The sequence below is a fragment of the Nuphar pumila genome, unplaced genomic scaffold (genome assembly GCF_984573655.1).
Source record: "Nuphar pumila unplaced genomic scaffold, dmNupPumi1.hap1.1 HAP1_SCAFFOLD_2459, whole genome shotgun sequence".
Lineage (NCBI taxonomy): Eukaryota > Viridiplantae > Streptophyta > Magnoliopsida > Nymphaeales > Nymphaeaceae > Nuphar > Nuphar pumila.
In genome coordinates, this window is record NW_028323928.1 from 9,736 (window position 1) to 20,921 (window position 11,186).

General features: G+C 51.7%; 1 protein-coding gene across 1 annotated transcript; it reads right to left on the bottom strand.

Annotated features, from left to right (window-relative positions):
* On the bottom strand, positions 1–10,153 carry LOC149808688 (calreticulin-like). The gene is made up of 9 exons (XM_089995195.1): positions 10,130–10,153; positions 3,666–3,744; positions 3,351–3,553; positions 3,168–3,238; positions 2,848–3,046; positions 2,614–2,691; positions 1,794–2,027; positions 830–1,057; positions 1–123 (listed from the first exon to the last, which is right to left on the bottom strand). Exons 1-9 carry the CDS (start codon positions 10,151–10,153, stop codon positions 1–3), a joined length of 1,239 nt encoding a protein of 412 aa, XP_089851321.1.
* Between the last annotated feature and the right edge of the window lie 1,033 nt (positions 10,154–11,186).

An 11,186-nucleotide genomic window follows, 5' to 3' on the forward strand; every position in this document is an offset into this window, starting at 1 on the left:
TTAGAGCTCCTCCTTCAGGTCCTCATCCTCATCCTCCTCATCATCCTCCTCTGCCTCATCGTCGTCGTTATCGTCTCCCTCTTCAGACTTGGGCTTGGCAGCATCCTCAGCGGCCTTCTCCGCCTCCTGTAATGCACGGTACTGGACTCAAGCGACATGGAAGGTGCACATAAAGCATGTACTGCATGTGGAAATATAGCCTGCAGATAGCAGGCTGTGCTAGACTTGTCACCAGACTAGTTGTCGTTTGATGAATGGCAACAAAGCAACGGGAGACCCAGAGTAGAGTGCAACGACAATTTAGATTGCAACGACAACGATGAATTCGGAAAGAATTCGTATATTGCCTGCGTCATGGTTTTCAACACTGCATGCCGCCAGGAACGTGCCAAAGAACTATGTCTAAAGAAATTTGACCTTGTCAAGGCAGCTGTTTGACGCCGCGGATCCACTCAGCAACAAAGCAGCCGTCATGTTCCTATCACGATTTGGTGGCGAGAAAAGCAGCCAACTTGACTTCACGCGAACGCACGATGACGGACTGATACTTTAACAGGTCTGTTGCAAACATGCATTGTCACATTCTGTAAACAGCACATTGCTCATGATACAAAGGATTGTTTCTGCTGTGGATAAGCTTTGAAGGACAGGTGCAGCCATTCATTGCTATCAGTCAGGCCTCGAGTAATTGATCAGCAGCGTATTCAATTTGTGGAGCTGCAGCGCAGAACTCATAACCATGACCAAGTCAGCAAAGGCAAATCCAGCATATTATGAGCCATTTGTAGCCTGAAAAAGTTTATGGCCCAAATCTCAAGGCAAACCGCACCTCGACTGTCTTCTTCATCTCTTTCTCGGCTTCAATTGACTTGCCCCATGTGTCCTTGGCGAATGCAAGGGCCTCGTCCAAATTATCTGTGAGCAAGATGTTGTCGAAGATGCTGCCGGACTTTACTTGCCAGAGCTCGAAACCAATGTACTTGAGAGGAGGGAATTGGTAAAGGTTGGGGTCATCAGAGAACTCAGGGTTGTCAATCATTGGTGCCTCCCAGGAGCCCTGCAAGGACATACTAACTTCTGGCACATCGATGCATGCCACACACGTAACTGTCGCAAGTGTTTTGTGATGGCAAATAAAACGGGCATGACCCAACAATTCAGTTGTCAACAAACTGGGATTGCCCAGGGTATGGGAGTACCCGAGACCCTGCAAGCGATGGTGGCGTGCGCTGTGCTGGCATTGTGCCCTGATAAATGCCGAGAACCTCTCAATTCTGATTGAAACCCGGATCGCTTGCTGCTGCACACTAGAAGATTCTACCCGTCATATTTCTATGCCTGCTTGTGGTGTACATGAGGTGATAGCGAGCGCGAAAATTTACATCAGCGAGAATTGATGTAACCCATGACAGATAGGTTGGCTATAATCATCCATGTCCCGCGCACAGGGCAAAAGCTCGACATATTGCAGAAGGCACCTCCCAAAGAGAACCGACACAAAACCAGAGGAACAAGTCTCTGATGCACATGCATGGCAGCTTGCACTTCGGCTGGAAACCTGGCTGAATGAAATGTCAGTGCTGCATCCATCCGACTTGAAATTAGTGAGGGGAAAACCTGCTTCGCTTGCCAAAGGCAAAGGGCTTTTATTTTTCAATTAAATTAGGCAATAAAGTAAATTTTTGAACCAAGCTCAAGCAAACTGGGCATGTGAATGAGGCTGAACTTATACATGGTCCTCGACAGCTACAGCCAAAGAGGGCGGAAAGCTGCACATTCAACTTGGTCCGCACCTTGTATGCTGGGTTGTCAATCATCTTTGGCTTCCATTCACCCTTGTACTCAGGGTTGGGGATGGTGGGCGCCTCCCACTCACCGTCGTCCTCATCATCCCAGTCATCAGGCTTCTTGGCATCCGGGTCAGAGATGGTCTCTGGAATGTCATCATAGCCCTCAGGCTTGGTGTCCTCGGGGTCCTCAATTTTTGCGTTGTCATCCCAGTCCTCAGGCTTCTTGGCGTTAGGGTCCTACAATTGGCGTAACAACTCAGAGATGAAATTCATGACATTTCAGGCAACAATAAAACTTTGCCCAAATTCCCTTCCCATTACCTTTTAAGCCCAAAGGTGGGGAGCATTTGGTTCGAATACAACTTGAATGACTGACATGTCATGCAAGCTGTCAACAACACGCATTGAGCGAAATCGTCTTCAGCAAAACCCATGTAAGTTGTTCTAAGGATTCGCTCTGCTTGGCGGGTGTCCCCACTCCTCTGATAGTACCAGTGATACTTGTGCTGCGTCTCACATTCCTACTCGCACAAACTCGACATTTCTTGTCGAGATGTCGACAGACGAGGCCAACGAAAAAGCGTCTTGAAAACAGCGCAGTATATTTGCCGAGAAGAGGTACGAATGCACTCATGCTGCTTGGTAAGAAGTGGCTGAAATGCAGATTACAGCTGTTGGACACGTGTCCGACAGAGAAACCCTGGCTCGGGCCAGTTCGCACGAGCAGCCACGATGGCGAAGACACACACAAAAGGAATATATGAGTAATACGTGCAAAATTTACATGCATGCTCGGCCTGACGTGCCAATATGGGAGAAATACCTTGATCTGGCGGGGTGGGAGCATGTCCCAGTCCTCGAACAAGCTGCCCTTGGCCTTGGACTCAGTGTCGATGAATACCTGCAGTCCCATAATATCATCTGTCAAACTTGTAGCATGCAACGGTGAATATGAACAAAGTGAGTGCACGACTGCACTTCGCAACCCGCCATGACTTTAAGATGTGTGAACCCATGGGAGCCCAACGCCAACGTACGGCAGTACTGGAACACATACCTCGTACGTGTTGTCTGGACGGACAATGAGAGTGTAAACGTGTGTGATTTCGTCGGTTTCACAGGGGATGTCCTTCTTAATGAGGTGGTTCTTGCCCTTGTACGTGAAGATCACGTGCACTCGCTTGGTGGAGAATCCGCAGATGTCAGGGCCGAACATGATGGAGTAGGGGGTATCACCACCGAAGGTCTCCATGTCGCTTTTGCTGCACGCATGGCTTGGTTCAGACGCGTAGGTCGGAACGAGCTCAGGGTTCAAGCGTCAGAATACAGGTTGTCGACATCAAAGTCAAGAACAAGAGAAAAATGCGAGCACCGTACCTCACAGAATCAGGAATGAGCTTGATGTAACCCCCTCCACAGTCAAGCTTTTGCTCGTTCTTGACTGAAAACTGCACACCATTGGACCGCTTCGTTAGCTTGGAGCGATCGACAGTCGAGCCAGATTGAGAAATAGAACGGAGATTAAGAGTATGCAATGGCAACCTCTCACGAAAACCATACCTGTATTACGAGATCTTTCTTCTCGTTGTTGAATGGTTTGGCCAGCTCGGTATACGTGGTGTAGAACCGAGCATCAGGACCCGTCTGAATACCCTTGTCTGCTTCTGCATCCCCATACCACTTGCCGGCTGACAAAGTGAAGTCCCCTGCAGATCCATCAGACTCCTTCCACGATGACTTGAGCCATCGCTTCTCCCAGGTGCCTGCGCAAACAATACGCCTATGAGCATAGCATGTAGGGTGCAACCAGGGTACTCAACGCTTGGGGCACGGGAGTCGACGTGCAAAACGGGAAATAAATGGGGGGCACAATACCGTCAAAGGTCTCTTTGAATGCAGGTGCAGCGTGAGCCAAAGCCACGCTGGCCAAAACGGCGAGGGTTGATAGACACGTCTGAACCATGTTGCAGCAATGTCCGGCAATGTTTCGAAGCAATGTCGATTAGTCACACACCAGCCCAGCTATATGCACATGCCATTTTGCGCGGCCACTGTCATTCCATGCTACTGCATAGACTATTCGCGAAGGTTTGACCGCGAATAGAGCGGGGGTGCAGTCTGAGTCATTTGACTTATCCCAAAACGTCGTTAGCGCAAACGCTAGGGGGGTGCAGCCCGGGTGGAGCCCCAGACAATGTCAGGACAATGCAAGTGCAATTGAACATGCACACAAGTGCTCGCTCGTGCTCATTGTACTCAGTTGACATGCTTTGTACAGCGGCAGATGTACAGTGGCGTTTCTCCTCTTCTATTCGCGCCCTTATGTATTGCTCGTGCGTCTCAATTAGGAAGACGCTATCAAACATGACCACGTGAATGCAGCAAGCGACTCTTGCTTTAAATCAATAATATGGTTCAGGGGCACTTTGCTGTGCTGGCAGAGTGCGCAACTGGACCATCTGAGCATGTCAATATCATAGGGTGGGTGGAGCAGCTACAGGTGGCGAACGAGGCCGGCAACAAACGTACGCTTTCGCTTGTAGAACGAACTCTTTTGATTCCTATTTATGTAAGCTTTCGTCATTTGCGATCATTGAGATTTCAAGCAATCCAGGGATTGCCAACGGGAATATGCTGCTGCCAAACTCTGCTTAAGATGGCGCGTATGCCATCTTGATGCACTTACGTCTCGCATGACATGCCGATGGCGGCAGTTCATGATGCATTGACGTCTGCACGTTGCTTTTCGTTCAAGACACTATGATTATTTTAATTGCCTTGACGCGGGAAGGCAGCAACTGTCACTGGCTGTGAATGCCATTGCTGGTGGATGAACAGACGACTGCAGGCCAAGGAGGTGTGGGTGACAATTGCTATGTTCCAGGTTACATGCTTTTCCACATGGCAGACCCCTCCCTGGAGACTGAACAGGAGGATGGTCGCCTTTCCACAATGATGATGAAAACAATTTTGTACGCCGAAAATCCAAGGCATTTTCCTCGGTTGCAAGTGGGAGACATTTTGATGTTGAGTGGTTTGAAGGTGCGCCCCATTTCTGTGCGGCATTGTCATGTAAGACATACGGAGTGATGTATTTCACGTCATCGTGGACTGGCGCACAATGTGAGCTACTTGCACGGTTGGCTTAAGGCAACTCGGTTGGCGCATGCCTCAAGCATTGCTACCTGAGTGCACCCGATTCTGGCTGGTCAATGAACGCAGGGAGCCCTTCTTTCAGAGATGACATCGTAGAGAAAGGTGGGAGTAAGCCTGCCTGCTTGCAACACAGTCGCCGCCAATCATGTCGCTCAATGTAGTCTGTTTCTCGCCCCATTGCTCTTTACTAGTGTGCAGAGCACTCTGCCAACCGATGGATTTCGATGTATGAGGATGTGGCCTCGTCCTTTGCATCAGTCGGAGTGTATCTGCATTTTCATGCAACCAGCATTGCCTCAGTGTGCTCAGGTCAGCTTGAAAGTGCAGGTGAAAAAGGAGACAGTCAGAGATCCTGCCAGATGCGGAGCCCTGCTCGACTACGTATGTGTGGGCTCAAACAATGCATGGAGCTGCATCGTGTGGCCACCCCCTCCGCTGCTGCGCTTCAACGCGGCCAAGTTTGTGAGTGATCCTGCACCGCGACTCACGCAAGCGGATCGAGGCATCCTCACATTCGTCGCGCACCAGCGCAACCTCAATCCGGCCATGAGCAGTGGAAAGGAGCAATGCGTGCAGTTCAACGCACCGCTTGCCACCGGAAGGACCTCGCTGCCAGAGACGATGCAGCAGAGCAACGCAGCTGGCTGGCCTGCATCACTTTGTGCGCCAGCTCACATTGCCTCTGCCCAAGCCCAGCTGCGAGAACCGCTCAGCACCACACTTCCCAAGTCGGCCCATCCGCCCGGTCATATTAGGCCTGCTGGCCAGCAAGCACACTGGCCGATGGCTGCAGAAGCCAATGCCGATGGCTTAGTTCACCGACACAACTGCACAACCCCAGTCCAGGGACCACTTGCTCGACAAGACACCTGCCATGCTGGTGCCTGTGCGGATGGTGTGCCCATGTCCGCGAGGGCCCCTGCGCGTCACCTCGGGACAAGGATTGGCAGGGACGATTGCGGAGCTGCAGATGCTGCTCAGTCTGCTTCCAAAAGCAAACGCGAGCGGGGTTGCGATGGTGCGCATAAAATTCTTGACAAATGCCTGGTTTTGTTTGCCTGCCAACTTTCAAACACCTTTTTTGTGGCAGCTACACCTTCCGACATCAATTCGGCTCACAGATTGTGGCAAATCAGCATTCTGCCCGTTCTAGTACGTGGCACAGGTCCCGATGTGAGTGGCTTTGTATTCAGCATGCAGAATCGCTCGCTTCCCACAAATTGAACGTGGAGACCTGCATATCACGATATGGGTTCAACTCGCAGTGCTGCGTTGTGCAAAGCCAGCACCATGGAGCATGTCGCGCATGTACAGGTATTCAGGGCGCTGAATCAGCAGAAGCGCCTATGGCCAAAACAAAACGCAGGGAGGGCACGGGGCTGAGGAGCGATGCACATCCGCCATGTCTTCCGCACGCCCTTCCGCATGCTTCGGAGCCTCCGCTTCAGGCAAAGTTTCCAATGGCCGGCGAGGGTACAGGCAGGGCAGGCGCCTGCACCGGTAACGAGGCATCAGCACATCACCAGGACGCACGATGGCCGACACCCTCATTGCCAGGAGAACCGTCGCACGCAGCACAGCACCAACGGCGGGATGACCGCGCTTGTGTGCAGTCTGTACTCTCATCCAGTGGCAAGCGGCACAGGCAAGAGCTGCAACAGGCGCCTTCGACCGCTCCTGACCCAGTGCAGCAGCAAGCAGCCACACACATGGCCAGCCCCATGCAACGACATAGCCACACATCTGCTGGCGGTAGCTCACTGAACGTTGGGGCCTTCTGCAGCAACGCTTGCACAACATGCAGTCTTGATCACGAGCACACTGTCTGCCCCGCTTCTTCCAACGCCATGACTGCGTTGGCGGCCTCCCACAGGCATGTGCCTGACTCCATCGGGCCACCCGGCTCAGAACCCCCGCAGTCTGGGCGCTCGCCCACGCTACTGAAGGATCTGGACCCTTTTGATTGGCGCCGTGTTGATGTTGTCGTTCAGGTGCGCACCATCTAGTCAAGCAGAGTCGCAGGGAAGCAGATGCGCTCCCAACAGCAACAATTGTAACCTGCGCATGCATGACCTTAAGCATGGTTTGATCTCGCCAGCAGGTCAAGGATCGATTGCAGTATGTCACTAAAGATCTACGATGCGACTGTAAGAACACCGTACTTGCAGTGCAGCTGAATGCTTGAGGGCATCAATTTCATCTATGACAAACATGATGTATCGCCCTTGGCCCTGTATTTGATGAAGGTCACGGGGGTCTCACAGCGCACATGTCACAGGTGTGTTGCATAGCATCGATGCAGTCACTGAGGTAGAGGGGCATGCTCATGACAGAATTGGCAGAATAGTGCGGAATATCATTGTAGAGATGTTCTCAGCAGAGACTAGACGTGGATGCTGTCAGCTTCTTTCGTTCACATCGGACGCCCGAGATCTCAGTGACCTTTGCACGATTGCTCGTTGCAGACTCACCCCTTGTCTGGCTCTCTATGGTCACCTAAGGTCGCCTGCTTTATATGGTTAGACTAGCCCCCTGTGCAAGAGGATAGATTTGCTCCATTCTTTGGTCTTGCTACATCCCCTTATCTTGCCACACTGATATATATATAAAGCCGTAGCCAGCTCAGAGAGCTCAGGTGTCCTCTCGTGCAAGGTTATGAGTCAGGTCATCCAGGTATATTCCCCCAGTCCTGAGCCATCTGCTGAGGGGCAACATAACCGAGGCTAGGCGCAGGTACTGGCGGTGCGGAGTGCTTGCGAAGCGAATGAACATGGAGGGGTTCCTGGTGCCATGTCGCTGCCGACGCTATTTGTATCAGACGGAACGGCACCGACGCAGGCTGACAAGGACCGTAACAACGTGCACCTTCGGACAGGGCTCTGGGAGGTGCGGGAGAGCACAGGCTTCTCGTGGACGCGCTGCACTGTGCCGTCCGAACCAGACGATGACAATGCCATCGCCTCACCATCGGATGCTAGCTTGGTGCCTATGCGCGTCTGCAGAGACGCCGCCCCTGTGTTTGGTGTGTGTTTCCCTCCCACCAGGTGATCCCAAGTTCTTCTTGGAGTTGCCAATGTCCATGTGGATGCGATAGTGCTGTACAAGGATACATCATCAGGTGTTCCCCAACACCCGCATCGTGCAACTCAGGTTACATGCTGAGTCATCAAGGTTTCGTGCCTTCCGCCATCTTCAGAACATAGCCCTCAATCCTGCTGTACGCCTCCACATGGCATCCATGTAGTGCGAGGCAGGCCTTGCGCACATTCTCGGCAACTTTACCCTTATTCAAGAGTCCCTTGGTACCAGGTTCTTATGTGCACGTGCCTGCCTTTTGCTAAGTGGCAGGAATGCTTTACATGCTCCACATTTGAGCTGTTTTTGTAGTGCAGGCACGCCCACATCCATGCAGAGGTCGCTCATAGGGTCATGGCTCGGCCTGCAAAATGTTGTCGCAGTCATGTTCCATGGCCAAACACAGCTGGTCTTCATGGCAGATAGCATGTTCTCACGGCTGTGAGGCCTCCCTGGTGACCAATGCTCGGCTCACCACTCGAGCTTGACCAGGCACTTGCAGTGGCACCGGCTTCGAAATGTCACCCGTCAGATCGCAATGTGCGCCCTTCCGCACACATGGTCTTCTCTGCACCGGCAAATTGGAATTTTCAATGTTTCCAAGGATAAACACAACATAAACAGGCTTCTGTTTCTGCCTCTGCTTAGCCCAGGGCAGATCGTCGTAGATTTCCTAATACTGCCGATGGTCAAAGCGTCGTTTGCACAATTGGCAGCTTGCCAGGCAGGTTCGCACTATCCTAAGGTGAGACCCTATCTCAAGAGATTACGACGGATTATACACCCTCCTGACAAACGAATACCGTTTGTGATCCAAAGGCACGTTGACAATGTCGTTGTTTAGCCTTGCGATCACAATACAGCGGGTGAGCATCACCCCTGACAAGACCTTTCAGCGTCCCAGTGTTCGCTTGGTTGTGGTTTCACGTCCATGGTTCCTCACTGACCTTCCACGTGGCCAACGCCAGCTAGGGATTAGGGATCGCCGTTTCAGTATGGCCTAGGCACTATTAATATTTATCCAAGCGCCCTTTCTTGTATCATGCATCGATTATCAGGTATGCTGGTTCCCATCAACTGTGACGCATTATATCTCAGAGAGTCGCGTACACGCTAGCTGATTCGCGAGAGTGCCTCTGGCATGAAGCTTCGCCGGCTCGCCATAACATTTGCGGAAGGATGGGGGTGTTACGCATCCGATCTTCGTCCTCCAGAAGTGTCAGTTGTTGTTGAAGTTGGAACCTGACTAGAAGCCAATGAGCTGGTCATTTTCGCGTTTTCGCGCGTCTCGCACGGACTCTCAACGCACTGCGAGTTATGTTGAAGTCCATATTGATCTTTCATATATGCTGTAGGGGAGAGAACTTACTTGTTGACGCTGCTGCTAGTGGTGAGCTGCTCCACGGTGCGAAACCCTGATTACTTGCCATCAACCTGAGTGTTGTTGGAGCGCAATAATTGACGACAGTTCAACGACGGGCTCAGAGGGCTGACCAGATGTTTTACATTTACAAGTGAATTTTCCTCCCGACAAGAGCAAGTGGGTACACGATTGGTTATCATGGGCTTTCCGTATTTGGATGCGAAATGTTCGGAATTCGGAGTCCAGACTTGTATACTCGGATGAGTGGCAGTACACCGCAAAGCGCGCACGCCCAGGCGTGCTTGCGGTCTAATGATGCAGCACTTCTTTGCTTAGCCAGATCTTCGCACAATGTTCACATGGCTTCATGATTGCTGACAATGAGATATTGCTGTTGAGAGAGCGGTGCACAGTGCAAGATCTTGGATGCACCTTATCTTGAAACAGAAGGAAGCCAAGCAAAAGTCCGAAGCCATTTGATGTGATGTTTGATGAGTATGAGGACGATGCCTCGTCAAGCACGAAAAATCTCTCAATATGGTCACAGCAATAACGACTGGATTGTGCCTAGAAGCGCTGTATCGCAAAGAGTTGTTATGCACAGATCTTCTGTGGAATAGTCCTCAACGCATCCCCAGATAATCCGCCTGACAGCTACATCACTATATGCTGACAGATGGCCGGACTTGCAGTGTATAGCAGCGCTCGATTGTCTGTGCCGATATCAGGGAAATGGAACATGCACTGGAGACACCAATGTGCTCGCCATTATGATTGGGTTGGCCTACGACAAATGAGCAAGTGGTGCTTCACAACAGCGCTGGTATACGTGCCAACACAAGCGAAATTAGTAGCCTCGACAACAGCACCATTTGCAAAGCAGGCGCCCCTTGTACGCTCCTCCGAGAGATCTTTGATGCGTGCTGCAGAACGTTGTGGCTGTATGCTCTTAAACATCTCGTTTCAGTCCAGCATTTCAGGCTCGTTGAGATGCAACTCGGCAACTGTGTCATTCACACTTCACCATGTGCCAGCATTGACAAGGAGCTTCTTACTTCTTCTTACAATGATTCCGGCACTTGACAGGCTTTCCTTGGTCTCGGTGTTAATTCTCTGTCCCATGGATACTCAGGTTGCCTTGGGGTGGGAGGCTTAGAAGAAGTCGCGCCACATGCCATGACATGATGCACACTCGCACCTGACCACCGGCCGCACCTTCATCACATGCTGAGTCATGTTACCATCTGCAGCGGCACCCACTTCCAAGTCTTTGTAGCGCCATCTTTTCATAAACTGTCTGGGCTCTCAGGCCGTGAATGGTGGCCAACATGATGTGTGATTGTACCACTGATCACCATCTTGAGATAGTTTGTTGCCTGCTTCACCAGCGCTGGGAGGTAGGTTGGCGTGCTTTGCGCGCGCGTATCACAACTGACGCACAGCTGGCATGCAGCGTACTGCACTACTGCCAGGCGCTCCATCTGGGCCCAGATGGACACCGAGACATTTCCATTGGGCGCCGAGACGCAGTACAGCAGTTGTGTTCTTGCGGTCATGGCCGATATGATCCTAGCGAGCGTGGAATTCAAGGCTGCATGCGACCCCACTGCCGATTTGTCTGCTGGCGACACTCTGAGTGACTCAAAGTATCAAGCATTGTCGACTTCTTGCCAGGTAAGGCCTCTCATGCACTGCAGTGCACTTCACTTGCTTCCCATGCCTGATTCGCATCATTGCAGCCTTGACATCATCAAGACGGCGCCGGCGCCCATTGGCAGTGGGTCAAGCGGCTAATCTTGGTC